Raw genomic sequence first — 18,780 nt, 5'->3', positions numbered from 1 at the left:
TATATGTCGTACATTAACATTTCAGGCTGTCTGCATAAACAACGAAATTTATCTTTCAACTGTTTTTTTTTCACCAAAATTTCCATATTTTCTCATATGAAATAGTCAATTTTATAAATAACATCCTGTATAAACTTTCAGACAAAGTACATTTCTTTTTGTTCAGAAACTAACATTCTAATACAGAAAACAAAATAAGTATCTAATGACATGCATTGTAACTTCATGGCAATGCTTATTTGAAGACGATTTAATTGCTCCCTCTTTCTTAGCATCACATGATATGACTTGGTACTGACCATTTAGCGAAACATACAGTGGTCTTGGAACTTACATTCCAGCTGGTATTAGTGGTATCATTAATCAAAATAAGATCAATGTCATATGTACATATTCTAAAAAGATACATGGCAGTTCAGTATATATGAAATTGACAGTCAGGGCTCGATTTAACCATATAAAACATGGACTTAGTACATCCTGATATAAATGCAACCTATTATCTTTTTCTATATGTACCTGGTCCACGTCTAAATTTTATTAAAAAATAATAATGCAGTGACAGCTGCAGTGGCTTTGTTTGTGGAGAGAATGTCAGATTTGGCTTCAAGTACTACCAGTAATGTTGGTGCCCGGGATGACATTTTCAGAATTACATCTGCCACAAGTGTAGGAAATACCACTGCCAGTATAGTTCATGGGTACCGATATGAGAGCAACCTGATTTAGACTGGTGCATCTACTGGTACTGGTCAACATGTTCAAATCTATAGGTAGTTCCTTAAATCGAGCCCTGTAAGTTGCTAGCTCCCTAACTGTTTTCCAGTCGCGAATATTCAATCAGCACTGATCAGTGCACACTCACATGTTTCTTATCTCCTTGCAGAAGATCAAAAGTACGATAGATGGCATCCCGAGCTTTTGTTAAGAGAATCTGGTGTTGTTCTCTTCCAACAGGAGCATCCCGAGATCGCTCCTGCTCTGCTAGAACCTTGTATATCTAGAACAGCAGAACATCAGCATACAGTCTTACCATAACCTCCAGCTATCAACACTAAGATTACAGCATCGACGTTGGTACACTTGGTATTTCATAAGCAATACCTTCTGCCCCAATGCACAGAAGGACTACATGCAGTGTTCCACATTAAGCACAACGTCAAGCGTCCTAGTCATTGCCCTTATGCTCAAGATGTAGGGTACCAAGATTCAAATCATTGAGAAGAAAACCTCAAGGAACCGAAATTAATTGCAAATACTGATGCAGAATTTATGGATCATAACTGATGCAAAACAATTATTTTGTGTCTGTCACAGTGTGTGTGTGTGTGTGTGTGTGTGTGTGTGTGTGTGTGTGTGTGTGTGTGTGTGTGTGTGTGTGTGTGTGTGTGTGTGTGTGTGTTTGTGTGTGTGTGTGTGTGTGTGTGTGTGTGTGTACGTGCATACGTGCGTGTCTGTGTCAATCCTGACCAACCGCTCCATTAACGTGCCTCTTACAACCAAAATTGCTAACTGAGACAATTCTAAGCTGGGGTTCCTGCTTCTTGAATCACTGCATGCTTTCAACCCCATATTCCCTAGCCATTGAGGCTAAATATGTTGTCATTGGATGTTACATACACAGCCTTAGTGTACTGACGCATGACAAATCGCATCATAATTGTACATCTCTGTATTCTGACTAATCTAAATAAATCAATAAATCTATCCATTCACTGTATACACAACACAACATTTCACACACCTCTAGGAACACTTACAGCGTCCTTTCACACATCAATAATCATTTGTGTTCATTGATCATAAAATTACTTACCTTTGCCGAGTTGAGTGAAGCATATGGCGTGTGTAGTTTGTCAAATATATTGATAGCATCCTCGTACTTGTTTTTCTTCATGGCTGCACAGCCAACAGCGTACTGGACCTCGGAGGTGAGCGCTTTAATGGTGGCCTCGTCCAGGTCCTGGTCAGTGTCATCCTTGAACAGTCGGTGCTTCGGCACAGGGGGATTCCGGTTCCTGGCAACATGCATCACATGCAAAATCATTGCATATAAATTCATCGTGTTGTATTGCATCGATCAACGCAATTGGGATAAGATGACATGCATCAACCAAGTCAACGAGCCTGACCACCTGATCCCGTTAGTCGCCTCTTACGACAAGCATAGTCACCTTTTACGGCAAGCATGGGTTGCTGAAGACTTATTCTACCCTGGACCTTCACGGGTCACTCAGGGTTCGCGAGACACGACCTATTAAGTAAGGGTTTCATGCATCATATCTGAGTTAACAATATGCCATGGACCACATGCAAGACTTATAATTAATCACCAGCCCTTACTTATCAAGTCGGTTCAACATTTCCAGGGCCTGCTCCCAGTAAAACTCTGCTCTGGTCTCAGTGTCGGTAACATTCACTGTGAACTGTAGCCCCAATTGTTTCATCTCAGAGGCCTTCACCTCCAGTGACCTGGCTATGTGGATGATGAGGTTGACAGACACCCCGTGACCCGCGACGAGGCGGACAGTCTCTATCCCCCGCTGCAGGGTGTGGCGCATCTTGGAAAAGTTGTCCCTAAGTACAAATAAGATACAAATCATCAAATGTGCCGACTCTTGCACATGATACATCAACGATGAATCTAGGATAGCAACTAAGGGGATGATGGGGGAAGAGATTGAGATTATGCATTACGTTTTTCACAAAATGGTACCAGTGTAGAATTTTACAGGACATCTCTGGCATTTCAATAAAAGCAAATTCATTATTCTATCATAAAACTTGATACTTATTCATGTTTTTTTGTTGGTTTGTTTCTTTGTTGTTTAACACCGCACTCAGCAATATTGCAGCTATATGACCGCCGTCTGTAAATAATCGAGTCTGGACCAGACAATCCTGTGATTGACATCATTAGCTTATCCATGGTTATCAGTGCTACATAAAATCCAACTTTCTTCCCTTAGATTTCTCACGTATGCAACAAGAAATGAGCAATGTATGTACTTTATGGCATGGTGAATATTTTGTTCACCTCTGACAAATATTTCTGGTGTACTTGTTGATAATGAATCTCAAAATTGAAAACATTTATTACATCAATGTGGTGCTGAATGCCGCTATACGACAGTGACCTGTAAATAATCAGGTCAAGAAGAGAAAAAAACATAACTAAAATCATAAGCACCGTTCATGGTCAGGCTACATGCAATCAACCAACATCAGGTCCATTAGGTTGCTTGAGACCTGTTTTAAACTGGAATCCACACAAGGCTATTGACAAAATGAACATACCATATTCTTCGTAATAAGCGCCCCGATCCAATAAGCGCCCACTGCGATATTTGCTAATATATTGGCAAGTGAACAATCCCAATTAGCACTCCTTCTGATTGATCAATGTACACAAGACTTATTTATTTGTGTATAATACGCACTCGTGTGTTATATGCACCCTTAATTATGGGCAATTAAATGTATCTATCAACTCTGTTTTTTTCCACCAAAATAATATTCCAATAAGAGCCCCCTATTACTAATTTTGAGAGCTTATTACATCGAATACGGTAGTTGTGGGAAAAAGTGAGACTAGGTTGTGTAATAGGACAGTAAACTTCTTGAAACCTACTTGACTGTGTTAGTGTGGAATTTGTAAGCTGCCAGCCACCAGTCTGCCTGCTCCTGTGTACACAGTGGTTTCGTCAGACTCAGGGGTAGAAAGTCTGGCTGCGTGGGATCACTGTGACCCATGTGAATCATCTCCTGGTGCCTCAATGCTGCACAGCGAACCGACGCAATGAGAAACACATCTGTGTCCAGCTGACACAAAGACTCCGCACCACCAACTGACATGTTTTTCACACTGTAAACCAAACCCTCAAAGATGTCGAAGCCGTAGTAAGGCTGAGCCTTGTCTTTACAGGAGTACCGTTGAAGACCCAGCCATATGAAGTTGGTCAGACTGTGGGGATGGAGTCTGTAGCAACCCGAGTCGAAGGTTCGCATCTGGCGCCGGGAAGGAAACAGGAGTATGTTGTCCGTGAAGGTCCGATTCTTCATCAGGTAGGAACTGTCTTTCTTTGCTCTCATGTCTGGCAGAGTGAAGACGATGTCGTACAGCTTTTCTCGGCCTTGTTGTGTGCAGTATTGCTGTCTCAGTTTCTGTGTCCATGTTGCTGTGTCTCCCTTGCCCAGTGCTTGTAGAGTGTGGCCTGTGGAAGTAGTTGTAACATGAGGCTCCTGTATCTCATGTGAATGCAGCATGGAGAAATTCAAATGTCAACTGTTCTAGTGAGTGAGTTGATTTTAACGCTGCTTTTAACAGTATTCTAATTATATCATGGCGTGTCAGCTTAATGTGGGAGGAAAGCCCGAAGTGATGCAGGTCTCAGACGTTTACCACTTCGGTGAAACCCACGAGCATGGGTATGGTGCTGACTAACCTAGAAACATAATCAGGGCAAACCGGGATTCGAACCCATAATAATAGGTTTCTGGCGTGCCCAAGGGACGCAACTCTGCACAGCGAAACGCGGCGCCTTAGATGACTGGGCCACCCGTGCCCCCGTCAACTGTTCTAAACAGTGAACTCAAAATAAACCATCCTGTTTACTATTGCATTGCCTTACAATCCCTTTCAAATACCCCCCTTATCTCCACCATCTAGCAATAGAAAACCAGCTTTTTTTCAGATTAATATGTTTGGATGTAGACATGCACAAGCCCACTTGTCCCAGTAGATTGTCTAATGTTACAGCTATCCTGAGGGCTGGTAGATTTAGGGAATGGACCTATCACTATGCGGGATAGTATGTGTTTCAGGTTACCTTGTACCCCTGTTATAGCAATAGAATATAGAGTTAGAGTTAACAATTGATCTCACAATAATTTGGCATGAGGTTAACACAGTGAAAGCTTATTCCAAAAAGAACCAACACTGACATGTTCGTTTTAATCTTTCAAACCACTAAGTTTATGAATCATGTCTTATCATAATATACACTCCAGATAAACATAGGTATGTCATGCTTTTCACAACATCATACTTAGACAAAGTGTCCAGATACTGTTTACTCATCCTTGTCCCTGAGACTGTGATAATTGACTAATTCCCTCACCTCCCTGGCTGCGTCGGAAGTTGCTGATCATGTGCAGATGTTCATACATGCTCTTCTTGTCCTTGCTTGCTGACACAAACCACTCGGACCGCGAGTCTATTGTGATGATGGAGTTGTTGAGAAGATAGCACACGGAGGCCAGGGGGATCACATCCTTCCACGACAGCCCACCCTGACATACAAGCATCTGATGAGGAGGTGCCATTAACACCATTATTTCCTTTAGACAAGTCAATTTCAAGAATGCAAGTACCAATACCAAGTAACTCTTCCTTCGAGCCAAAAACCCATACCATTTGTATATCATCTTTGGGGAAATGAGACAAGTGTAAAATGTTTGACAGTTGCAAATTAAATGTAATAGTTACATAAGCTGTCAGATCAAGAGATCCAAATGCTCATAAAATTCAGGTAATAATAATGTCTCTTTGCAATATCAATGCAGAGAAAATAAAGATGAGAAAGTGATTAATGACACACAAAATTGAAGAAAGACAGCTACACTGGCAGCAACATCATCACTTTCATAGAATCGTCACAATGATGCATAACCGCTTGCTACCACTAACAGTCACATTACAAACACAGGGCCACAGTTGCCAAGTGGTGTCTCAGCTAAACACTCAAGACAAGAAAAAACAAAAAGCAGTAAGATTAAAAGATGTCAAAAGCAATGTGAAAGTGTAAGCCTTAAAGTACACTGAGCAATAATCCTACAGGGATGCAATGAACACTGGCATGGAACATACAGATGCTCATTTCCAGGCCTGTACAAACACTGACAGGGATTTATGATTTGACTCAAATGAAGAGACAAGTTACCTTTTGGGCTCTCTTCAGCAGCAGCGTGCCGCAGGAGAAGAAGAACTGGCCGGTCATCTCAGTTAGGAATGACATCCAGTCGTCCTCCTGCTGTTTTGGAATCTGTACAGCTTCTTGAAGCACCTGGTCAAACCTGGACACACGCAACAAATCTTACTCCATGGTCCTACACAGTCTAGGCCTTTTTACCACCCAGGGATTTATCAAGGATTCCAAACTAAGAGCCTTTGGGTAAACAAATTGTGGAGAAAATGATATTTTGTTCAAAATTGGGATTGGGATTAGCATAGTTCCTATTTCTTCAAGCATAATAAGAGAGGAACTGGATGATACACTAACAATATTAAGCTTCCATGGCACACATTAAGCTTCATGGCACAGAGGGTACTGCTCTTGTATCTAGTCAAATATACATGACAGGGCTGTAACTTACTGGTGAAGAACCTCAGCACAATCAGCAGGTTCCCTGTAACATAGACGCAGGTACACGACATTCCTCAAAGTGTGCAGGAACTGGGTGTAGAATCGTAGGTCTCCACGGCAGCCAGTCTTCCCTTTGTAGGCCTAGAAGATGGAGAAGATACATGATTATGCACCATTTATAACAAAATTATTTCCAAAAAAGCAAGTAGTCTAAAATTGGCATTAGTCCGGGCCCGTTCAAGCAGAAAGAGACACAGAGACACAGAAAGACCGACAGACACGGTGAGTCAGCTTGGTGAGAGAGGAAATCCTGGAGATGGAGATCTCAGATATTCACTACTTAGTTGAAACCCACAAGGACAAGTATGGTGTTGACAAACCCAGAAATATAATCGGGGGCGAACCAGGATTCAAACCACAATCATAGGTTTCTCGTGTGCCCAAGGCATACATCTCTGCACAGAGAAGTGCATGCGGTGCGTTGGAAGGCTGGGCCCCCCTAAGGCCAAATAGTGTAAGCATGTTTCCCATTGCTGATGACCAAGCTACATTAGTAAAGACAAGAACAGAGGTGCTGCCAAACATTTAGTTTCAGAACAGAACAAATGCCTTATATGCTTGTGTCAAGTGCCCCAGTACTTACATAGTAGACATCAAGGAGAGTTTCATACCACTCCAGGCTGTCTGTGAAAGCCATGGTGCGGTCAGTCTGCACAGCCACATTGTAAGCATGGTCAAGCTTCCCCGACTTCAGGTACAAGCGTAGCAGCTTCACTCGTAGGCTTACATCTTCTGGTCGTTGTGTCTGCAACAATAAATATGACTCTAGTACTCCTTGACACAACAACATGCAAGGACGATTTTCTACAGGTAAACATTTGATGTAAATCAAAGACAGCAACATTTAACCTTTGAGCACATTATTCCTTTTAAGTTCTCCAAACATTAGTTTTCCCAACCACTGCAAAATTGGACATTTTGTACAAGACTTTTTGGAGATGCTTAATTAGTTACCATCACTTGTTTGAGTTTGTTTATCTGACTGGATAGTTGCCGTCTCAAAACCTCAACAAATTGTTATGGCAGTGTTGATGTCATCAAGTCAGCTCACACAATTCAGACTGAGTGCCTGCTGGCTGTCACAGGACCAAAACAATACTGTCACTGACAAAATATTTCACTTTAAGTATATCAGATCAGCTTCATTTTTTGCAATGTCCATTCAGCTGGTATAAGTATGTGCATCCCACTACTGACACATCGACTCAAGAGAAGATGGAATGGTTTCAACGCTGGAAATTATATAGTTCATATGAGTGAGTGAGTGAGTTATATCACGGCGTGTCAGCTTAATGTGGGAGGAAAGCCCGAAGGGATGCAGGTCTCAGACGTTTACCACTTCGGTGAAACCCACGAGCATGGGTACGGTGCTGACAAACCTAAAAACACATGGGGCGAACCGGATTCGAACCCACAATCATAGGTTTCTTGCGTGCCCAAGGGGCGCAACTCTGCACAGTGAATCGCGGCGCCTTAGACGACTGGGCCACCCGTGCCCCCTAGTTCATATGAATGTACATGGACACTTACCAATTCTGATGTGATGAGGTTTTCTAGTTCCTGGAAGTCTTCATCACCACTGTTCTGGGCTATCATCTCCTGCACAAGAACATGACATTATAACTATGGGCAAAAGTTATGTTTACATGCAAGCCCTATGAATAGATCTTGAAATGACACAAAATACATAGCACCCAATTATTATTGCTAATATTTGTTTTGTTGTGTTTGTTTGGTCACAAATCAGGTGAAGCTAGGCAACGACAGCTGCTTAGAGTCCTTGAATGGGTATTTAGAGCGTCTGGGGCTTCGGTCCTGTCATACACTGAAGCACATTTAACATATGTGGTGTCTCCATGGGCAAGGGACCTTGTCTAAAATATGCCTGTTCTCCCAGCAGTGAATGGGTACACAGTAAGATGAGATGGCAATGTGGTTGTTTTATCTTGTATAGAAGTTGTAAGGTTATACACAGAAGGTATTGAAAGTTTTAGTGCCATGTGTACCACATTTTTTGTTCTTGGTTGCATGTTAAAAGTAACATTGCTTGGAGGTTATATTCAATTTTTTGTTTCATGATTAGTAATCTCATATATGTTTCGAGGAAAATACTAAAGGAAGCGCCATTCATTGGCTTTCCAGAGACCCAAGAGCAATACAGTCTTTTCACAAATGTCTTCAGCATTATGTGTGCTACCCTTGAGTGATTGAGTGAGTATGGTTTTACGCCGCTTTTAGCAATATCCCAGCAATATCACGACGGGGAACACCAAAAATGGGCGTTACACATTGTAACTAAGGCACAAGCCTATTTTGCAGCGGTGATGTCTCGCAAGGGGTGCCTTAACTTTTGTGGCGTTGGTACCAGCAAACGATAAGAGGATTCAAACATGGTCAAGAAGTGGATTTAGAACACTTTGAGATTCTCCGGCACACACCAATTTCATTGCAACGCCTCAGTTCTGATGGCATTGTCACAAGCAAACTATTTAAGGATTTGAATGTAGACAGATACTTTTGCGTACATTTCACTTGGAGCCCGACATTGCTGTTTGCAGCGATATTTATAGTTATTTTTATTATTCAACTGCGGACTAAGCAATATTCCAGCTATATAACAGTGGGCTGTAAAATAATGACAGCAACAATCCACATTGCCGGGGTACAGTGACACACAAGGCACCGATTGTAACCAAACGACCCATTAAAGTTGCCTCTGATTAACAGATGTTTGCTAATAAACAAAGATGATAAGAAATAGGTTTGAAGAGCTAGACTCAGGCTCTGAACTGGTGGCAAAAGTGGCTATTGATGTCCTCACTCACCCTCAGTCTGAAGATAACATCATTCCCAGGGCAGGTTAGCTCCGCCTTCTCCAGCCAGAACTACAGCGAACAAAAGCAAGAAATAACACAGGTGAACTCTGATGACGATCCACAACTTTCCACAGCTCTTACAGGTTTCAGAATACTACAGTTTCCAGGACGTTGACTGTCATCAAAACTGTCATGAAGAATTTTCAAAATCTTAATGTAGAAAGAGGAATGTCCCATCCAATGTTTAATAATGAAAACGTCCTAATGCTGTTTGTCTCGTAAAGTCACTGTTCCCATAGAAATGTACTCTGGATACCCCAATGTCTTAAATAGTTGGGTTAACTGGTTAATGAGGAAGATCCATATTATATTAAGTGGGATATTTCATGAGTGAGTGAGTGAGTTTGGTTTTACGCCGCTTTTAGCAATATTCCAGCAATATCACAGCAGGGGACACCAGAAATGGGCTTCACACATTGTACCCATGTCGGGAATCGAACATGGTCTTCGGCGTGACGAGCGAACACTTTATCCACTAGGCTACCCGACCGCCCCGGGATATTTCATGAATGCCAGCTATAGAGTTACACATACATGTCCATGTATTCATTAAATAAAATTTTAACTCACTCTAGCTCGTTCAGGATCCATTGGCACCTGCGTACACAGCTCACAAACTGAAACATAAATAATAAAAAACATCAAACATTCAAAAAATGAAACCAAAACTCAGGACAGTGACAAAACATTGCTGTACTGATCAACAAGAATATATTCTGTATAACAATTTGTGGTATTTACCGTTTGTGAATCTGATAAAACAAGCAATCTGTGTGAGACGAACAATCACAAGTTATGCTTTGTAAATAATCTCACCTATCAAACAGGTAACAGAAAAGTCACAATCAATATCACTCATAAGGTAAAATACAGTTTCTTTGAAAAGGAATTAACACAGCAATACTGGTGGTCATATACATACCACCATGTTGTTGAAAATGTTACTAGCATTGGTTTAGCAGACTAGTCAGAATACCTTCAACAGATTGACTCAGGATCACAGGCTAGAGCCAATTTGCATCCCTGCAAGTGTTTAGTTCTCTTACTAAATTTGATAACATTTTCACAATGATCATGATGATGCTTCAAATATCAAAGCAACTCACTTTTGATGATCAAATCTTTCTGCGTGCCATCAAGCTCCAGGGCCCTGAAATGCACACAGTTGAGGTGAAATACACTGACACCGATAATTTCAATGTAGAAACGGCAATACTGCTGTCATTTGAGCCTAGCATGCATATAGTGGCATAACGGCAATGTGTTTTCTAAAAGTCCAAGTGAGGCAATGTATATTGGTAAAATGAAAAGAACTAGTTGGCTTGTAAATATCATTTGATATATGTAAAGAATAACATGCTCATAATTAATAAACCTGTGACGCAACAACATGTATGCTGCAGGACACTACCTCTTGTAACATGCCAGAGCCTTTTCCTTTTCATTTGTCTTTAAGAAGATGTGCCCCATGAGCTTGTGTGCCTGGGGCACCGTCTCTCTCACACTCAGGAACGAGGACAGGTACCTGGAGGGGAGCAACAGAACATATGAGTGAGTGAGTGGGTTTGGTTTTACGCCGCTTTTAGCAATATTCCAGCAATATCATGGCGGGGGACACCACAAATGGGCTTCACACATTGTACCCATGTCGGGATTCGAACCCGGGTCTTCGGCGTGACGAACGAACGCTTTAACCACTAGGCTACCTGACCGCCCACAGAACACATGAAGTCAACAACACTAAAGCACATGGATGGATTAGGGTTTCAAATCCACTCATTTTCTGACCCAATTCTTATCATCATCCAAAATGACAATCATACAACCTCCCAAGAATAGTTGGAAAAAAACAACAATGAAGATATCACCATGCCATTTGTAGAACAATCACAAAAATGACATTCTTACCCAAATTATGCTAAAAAAAATATTAATGACCTTGAATAAGCAGCCTGATATGTGGGGTCTATTGTTTCCTGGAATCAACATACAGGTATATATAATGATTCACCCGTGAAGATTCCGGGGTAGAATAGGTCTTCAGCAACCCACACTTGCCGTAAAAGGCGACTATGCTGTCGTAAAAGGTGATTTACGGGATCTGGTGGTCAGACTTGCTGACTTGGTTGATACATGTCATTGATCCCTATTGCGTGGATCGATGCTCATGATGTAATCACTGACTGGATTGTCTGGACCAGACTCAAATATTTTACAGGCCTCAATCATATAGCTGGAATACTGCTGAGTTCGGCGTTAAACAACAAACTAACAAATATATAATGATTACATGCAATCAACAAGGAATCAAGCCTGACCACACAATTCATCAAGTCACCTGCTACAACAGACATATGGTGCTGGGGACTTATTCTAACCCTGAATTCCCACAGGACCAGACACTGCATTTACTCTTATGCAATATTGTCACTTATTATATCAAAATCATATTCATAAACAAATGATTATGGGCAGTGATAATTTAATTTGCTAATGCTATTATCCTTTCATTTCATATTACCTTTTAGCAACTTCATACTCGGACACGTCAAAATACAGCCTTGCTATCTGGTAGCCTCTGGAGTTTTTCTGTTAACAAACAACAGGAACATTGATCACACCATTATCAATCCACATCCTAGCACTGCTGATATAAATTTCAGCACATCGTGATCACTGCAGAAAACGATAAAAGGTGTTAAATCTAACTGTTGGGTATTACCTAAATGGACAGAATTGAGAATGGTGGTGAGGTGAAATGGGGTTTAACGTCGCGTCCAAGATTATTGCACTTATATAGCGACGTGCATGCATGTGTGTATGTGTGGCTGCTTGTACTAGTCCGGACTGATGCTGATTTATAGTGCTAGCTCACTGAGATACCACGCAGCAGTTTAACATGAATACCCCACTCAGACACAGTATACTGACTCCGAGCCGACCAGTCCTTGTTTTAACCCCTTAATGCCGAGCACCAGACAGGGTAACAACAAGTACCATCTTTTAACGTCTTTTGATTTGACACGGCCGGGTATCAAACCCCGGACCTTCTGCTCTCCGGGCGGACGCTCTACCACAAGACCACGGAGGCGGTCCATTAATAATAGGAACTATGATGCCCCAAGTGCCAGGTTCCACACAAGCATCATGTGTTAGCCAGCTGACCTGATTTCACAAAAACTAATAACATATTGCTGAAAAACGTCAGAGGATTCTGTGAACATAACAGTGAGCATGGTGAGGGGCCCAAGGAACATGAAGCCCAAGGAATAGCAAACTACACATAATAATGGGAACAGATGTGTAGTAACGAAAAAGAATGTGTCAGCATTTCAAAGAAGATGTGAAAATAACTTAATAATATATGGCCTGCCTCTAGCATGTTTAGAATAGAGTACCACAAACTTTTCAAACATGTCACAATACCCTATGACGTAATTTGTGAAATTGAGTTGCCAGATTCACCAGCGAAACAATGTCCTGTGACATCAGGGGTCATCTAGAGTGCATAAGCTCCTCTCAGGGATCTTTCATCTCTACGGGTCATGTCAATGAATAAGACCTGCATCATTTAGAGTTGTTTTTTATATATTTGTTTACTAAATATAGACTCATTTTATAGCAGGCCCCAGTTTATGAAGGTTATTTATATTTTCAATATATATTTCTTTTCGGTTTCAACTCTATCTCATGTGGATGAATGGATTGTAAATGGGAACTTATGTGCATATCTTAGTTTTTCACTTCATCATCTTTTATTATTTTCTTCTTTGAGAGGCATTTAGAAGTTGGAGTACTAAGCAAGGATAGATATATGGATGAACAACTTCTTTATTACAATTATGAGTGACGCTTCGGTGTAGGTTCTAACACTGTTATCAAGCAAGTGATGATAATTTCCTAAATATTTTTTTATTATAATCCACAGGAAAGCAGTTTATTAGGTATTTATTTATTGACATTGCACACATGTAAATTATGTTGGTCTTTTAGAAGTGAATGAGATTTGTTAAGAGTTGTTCATGTGATTAGAGAGAAAACTATGACTTTTCTTAAGCGTCCGAAAACCCATATGGCGGGGATATATGGGTCCGGTGTTTCAAGGATGTTACTATCCTGCTTCGAGGACCTGTGCTACCAACCACCTCTAAAACTTCTTACTGATACCTGAAAATGCTGAACTGCAGCATCTTCAATACAGACAAAACAAAATCTCTCGTCTTTCACCATCGGCAATTGAATTCGTCTTTAGAATTGTAATAATGTTGTTGATGATACACAACAGGATTACACATTCAAATAACGTATATCATAATCCAAATCTATTTTCGCTATATCGAAAGTAGGCCTACTTGAATCTAAGACTCGAGAGAGTGTGCTCTTGACAAGACGAACTTGATGACACAACTTTTTCTCTTTCTCACCTCTTTTTCATTCTTGATTCTTCCCAGTACACTCGCAGCATGCCTATCGACGTCTTGTTTCGTTCGAAACATGGTCTCAAGCTTTTCACCTCCAACCTTTTTCTTCAGAACATGTGAGGATGCGGCGCATTTAATTTTCCGCCATTTTTCTTGATCACAAACGGTTTTCTACGAATGAGGCCCTCAACCAGCGTGTATGGCTTCACTGTGTTCTGAATAAGACGTCTGAAAGAGCAAAATCTTATTGATGATATTAAACACAAAATATATTCTCCTCGTGCGCGCTTAGACAAACATCCATTACAAGCGCTGTGAATATTGACATTCGTATCTTACTTGACTTTGAAAATGACGGCGTTCCGCTCGCACGTTGCGCACCGGTTTCTACCCTCGTACCGGATATGATTACGACAACTTATTTCGGGACACTATGTTATTTAACTTGCTCCTACCAATTTCCATCAAGAAACATTCATTGTAAAATAACAAACAGTTAAGATCTTCCCAAGAATGTGTTTTATGTCTAAACAGTTGGATGTTGTAAAGTGGACCGCGAATCACTTTACGGTAGTAGGTACTCGTGTAATCTCGGGATTTTCCGGTTGAGCACAACGCACAGTTCAATGTCATGTGTTTTTAAGCCTTTCTTCACGAGAGAATGTATATTCCTTATTACACATCACAACTGAAGCATCCACAGAATCCTTATCAAGTGAACAATGAAGTTTTTGCGTAAAGTAAATAATGAATACCAAATGTATCATTGTCAAACGAACCTGTTAATAGAAAAAGGGGGAAAAAAGCAAAGAAAAACATATTGAATTTGTAATTGAACGTATAAACTTTGATACGTTAATGTGACTCATTTTCTTAGTTCATACCGTACCGAAAAAAATCAATCTGTGGTACTCACCAATCTGTGAGAATGGTTAATAGACTAAACTTACTTTTGCAGGTGTGAAAAATCAAGAACACATTAAATGACAGAAGTTTCTGATTTTTTGTTTTGTTTTGTTTTGTTTTTTGTTTGTTTGTTGTTGTTGGGTTTTTTTGGGAGGGGGTCGTTTATATAGAAATAAATATAAACTGAAGATATATAGCCTTAAGTATGGATATAGTAGACTTGCTTGGGACAAATCGGATAGTTTTTTTCAGGGTCTGTATGAGAGACAGTTTTATATTGCTCATTCACTTACTCACTCTTTTTTATATAGGCTCTATCAGAAACCCCTAATGAAACTTAGACAGATTTCTCTCCCGAACAACTACTTGTATCCATTTCCGGACATGCTCTGCAGCAGCATCCTGTAGGGGAATGAACATGCACTGCATGGAGTACAGGGGGCATCGTCTGCAGCAGCATCCTGTAGGGGAACACACATGCACTGCATGGAGTACAGGGGACATGCTCTTCAGCAGTATACTGAAGCAGGACAAACATGCACTGCATGGAGTACAGGGGACATATATTCTGCAGGAGCATCTTGTAGGGGAACAAACATGCACTGCATGGAATACAGGAGACATACTCTGCAGCAGTATACTGAAGCAGGACAAACATGCACTGCATGGAGTACAGGGGACATACTCTGCAGCAGCATCCTGGAGGGGGACAAACATGCACCGCATGGAGTACAGGGGACATACTCTGCAGCAGTATACTGAAGCAGGACAAACATGCACTGCATGGAGTACAGGGGACATACTCTGCAGCAGCATCCTGAAGGGGAACGAACATGCACTGCATGGAGTATAGGGGACATACTCTGCAGCAGCATCCTGAAGGGGAACGAACATCCAATGCATGGAGTATAGGAGACATACTCTGCAGCAGCATACTGAAGGGGAACGAACATGCACTGCATGGAGTAAAGGGGACATACTCTGCAGCAGTATACTGAAGCAGGACAAACATGCACTGCATGGAGTACAGGAGACATACTCTGCCGCAGTATGCTGAAGGGGGACAAACATGCACCGCATGGAGTACAGGAGACATACTCTGCAGCAGCATCCTGAAGGGGAACAAACATGCACTGCATGGAGTATAGGGGACATACTCTGCAGCGGTATACTGAAGCAGGACAAACATGCACTGCATGGAGTACAGGAGACATACTCTGCAGCAGCATCCTGAAGGGGGACAAACATGCACCGGAGTACAGGGGACATACTCTGCAGCAGGAACCTGTAGGGGAACAAAAATGCACCGCATGGAGTACAGGGGACATACTCTGCAGCAGCATCCTGAAGGGGGACAAACATGCACCGCATGGAGTACAGGGGACATACTCTGCAGCAGGAACCTGTAGGGGAACAAACATGCACTGCATGGAGTATAGGGGACATACTCTGCAGCAGTATACTGAAGCAGGACAAACATGCACTGCATGGAGTACAGGGGACATACTCTGCAGCAGCATCCTGAAGGGGGACAAACATGCACTGCATGGAGTACAGGGGACATACTCTGCAGCAGGAACCTGTAGGGGAACAAACATGCACTGCATGGAGTACATGGGACATACTCTGCAGCAGCATCCTGAAGGGGACAAACATGCACTGCATGGAGTACAGGGGACATACTCTGCAGCAGCATCCTGAAGGGGGACAAACATGCACCGCATGGAGTACAGGGGACATACTCTGCAGCAGGAACCTGTAGGGGAACAAACATGCACTGCATGTAGTACATGGGACATACTCTGCAGCAGCATCCTGAAGGGGGACAAACATGCACTGCATGGAGTACAGGGGACATACTCTGCAGCGGTATACTGAAGCAGGACAAACATGCACTGCATGGAGTACAGGGGACATACTCTGCAGCAGCATCCTGAATGGGGGACAAACATGCACCGCATGGAGTACAAGGGACATACTCTGCAGCAGGAACCTGTAGGGGAACAAACATGCACTGCATGGAGTACATGGGACATACTCTGCAGCAGCATCCTGAAGGGGGACAAACATGCACTGCATGGAGTACAGGGGACATACTCTGCAGCAGCATCCTGAAGGGGGACAAACATGCACCGCATGGAGTACAGGGGACATACTCTGCAGCAGGAACCTGTAGGGGAACAAACATGCACTGCATGGAGTACATGGGACATACTCTACAGCACCACCCTGAAGGGGGACTAAAGGAATCACTGAACAGGGATAGTGGAGTGATGACTCTCAAAACATGCTCGCGGTGTCATCAGTTCCTTCTTTCTTATCATTTGCATTATCATATTTATATTATTTATAAAAAAGATTTCAGTGATAATGACGCTATTGACGCATGGCTTCTGTGTGGCAACTTGACATGGTCATGCTATGATTTTCTAATGACAAAAAAGCAAAATATAGTTCAAGGCACATTTATTGGAATATAACGTTTTGAGCAAATCACACCAGAATGTTTCTCCTGTTACCACGGAAATATATGATATATGTTTCAGTCGATATTGTAATAAACCTTCAATGAACACTTCTAATCTTTTCGCCCATTTTCTTTCCTTATACGTATCTATATCTATCTATCTATATACCGATCTCCTCCAGTAACTGGATATGCATGTCAGTGTTAATCAGACAGGACTCATCAGTACAAACATATTTACACACCATTTGTTATTATGATTTTATATATATATAATGACATTTTCCATGCCAAATGATGTCTACAATGCAACAAACTTAACCCTGCCCTTATGGAATTTCTGTTTCTCTGTATCAGTTTTGTTGACAATGTGTGGCTGAGTGGGCTCAACTAGGAAAACACAGAGTTTGCGATCGTCACAGGGAAGTAATTATGGAATAGGAAGGTTTGGTTCATGTTGTACAGTGATAGAAATGGGTTTTTTTTAAGTGTGCCCAGGGCAATCATGAAGATGTTTAAGTGTGCTCCCTTTAATTAAAGTGTGCAAACTAGCAGAATAGTTTTTATCTCAGCGAAACTAAGTTTATAAGTTTTACCCAATCCCTTACATTAAGATTAACATTGCCCTTTATCATTTCCGAATACCCAAACAGTTGGTTGGTTTGTTGTTTAACGCCGCACTCAGCAATATTCCAGCTATATGACGGCGGTCTGTAAATAATCGAGTCTGGCCCAGACAATCCAGTGATTGATATCATGAGCATCAATCCACGCATTTGGGATCGATGACATGCATTAACCAAGTCAGCGAGCCTGACCACCCGATCCCGTTAGTCGCCTTTTACGACAAGCATTGTCGCCTTTGACGGCAAGCATGGGTTGCTGTAGATCTATTCTACCCCGGAATCTTCACAGGTCAAATACCCAAATATATGTAGTGGTTCTACCCAAATATATGTAGTGGTTCTTCTGTGCAGTTAGTGCATTCATACGTTCATCATGTCCCGCATGTTTGTCATGTTTCTCTTTGGATTCAAAGGACAAAAGAAGTCTCAAGGTATTGTAAAAAATAGGATTTCCAAGCGTGCACCGGGAACGTCATTTTAATAGTGCCACTGACACAAAATTACAAGGAATTACGAACCCTGTGTAGATGTTGAAAATAAATGTACAAATTGTGAAAAAAAATATTGCAGAAAGAGGAAATTTTTTATGGGGCCATAAAACATAAACAATCCAGTGATTCCACTGTTTGTTCCTCAGACTCTTGTTTGTTAAAATTTGTTTACCAAAGGAATTTCATTTCAGGACATTGTAACCTCATTGTGTGACATTAATTACGTCCAAAGGCATGTTTCTGCACGTTGGAAAGTGGGGGCTTATTTGTAAATATGCACATAGTATCCATTTGTTCAAAATAAACGCACTGAGGTTGGGAAAAAGAACCTAAAGAAATAACTATGATTTCTGCTTAATCTACAAGACTTAATCCCAAAGTTTAATACTAAGTCTTGTAAAGAAAATTTCCTATGTAAAAAACGTTGGTTCTGTTAGAAATAGAAATACGATTTCAAAACAATATTTTTTTAAGTTGTAATTATGCCAAGACTAAGATTCCCGTGATAATGGCTTTTGTGTATCTCGATGGTGATTCTATGACGAAGACAAATCAGAATATTACAAGG

The 18,780-nt window shown here is 41.3% G+C and overlaps 1 protein-coding gene across 9 annotated transcripts in view; it reads right to left on the bottom strand.

The window, feature by feature from the left end:
- The window catches only part of LOC124120609 (RANBP2-like and GRIP domain-containing protein 8), a 302,310-nt gene that overhangs the window by 277,663 nt on the left and 5,867 nt on the right, over nucleotides 1–18,780 (bottom strand). For 8 of the 9 annotated variants that reach the window (XM_048391239.1, XM_048391236.1, XM_046483476.2 and 5 more), the window contains exons 2-16: nucleotides 13,726–13,950; nucleotides 11,823–11,890; nucleotides 10,713–10,826; nucleotides 10,408–10,451; nucleotides 9,872–9,918; nucleotides 9,251–9,310; nucleotides 7,956–8,024; nucleotides 7,009–7,170; nucleotides 6,376–6,506; nucleotides 5,943–6,075; nucleotides 5,121–5,292; nucleotides 3,632–4,214; nucleotides 2,344–2,577; nucleotides 1,817–2,018; nucleotides 866–1,000 (exon numbers count right to left, since the gene is read on the bottom strand). In XM_048391239.1, coding sequence (XP_048247196.1) covers nucleotides 866–1,000; nucleotides 1,817–2,018; nucleotides 2,344–2,577; nucleotides 3,632–4,214; nucleotides 5,121–5,292; nucleotides 5,943–6,075; nucleotides 6,376–6,506; nucleotides 7,009–7,170; nucleotides 7,956–8,024; nucleotides 9,251–9,310; nucleotides 9,872–9,918; nucleotides 10,408–10,451; nucleotides 10,713–10,826; nucleotides 11,823–11,890; nucleotides 13,726–13,797 — 2,226 coding nt within the window. In that variant the 5' untranslated portion in view covers nucleotides 13,798–13,950. Of the gene's footprint in view, nucleotides 1–865; nucleotides 1,001–1,816; nucleotides 2,019–2,343; nucleotides 2,578–3,631; nucleotides 4,215–5,120; nucleotides 5,293–5,942; nucleotides 6,076–6,375; nucleotides 6,507–7,008; nucleotides 7,171–7,955; nucleotides 8,025–9,250; nucleotides 9,311–9,871; nucleotides 9,919–10,407; nucleotides 10,452–10,712; nucleotides 10,827–11,822; nucleotides 11,891–13,725; nucleotides 13,951–14,061; nucleotides 14,117–18,780 lie in introns of those variants that run through there. The other variant, XM_048391237.1, reaches the window with a different exon arrangement.

Source organism: Haliotis rufescens, unplaced genomic scaffold (genome assembly GCF_023055435.1).
Source record: "Haliotis rufescens isolate VD_foot unplaced genomic scaffold, xgHalRufe1.0.p SCAF_9, whole genome shotgun sequence".
Taxonomy (NCBI): Eukaryota; Metazoa; Mollusca; class Gastropoda; order Lepetellida; family Haliotidae; genus Haliotis; species Haliotis rufescens.
This window is presented reverse-complemented; position numbering and strand designations above follow the sequence as displayed.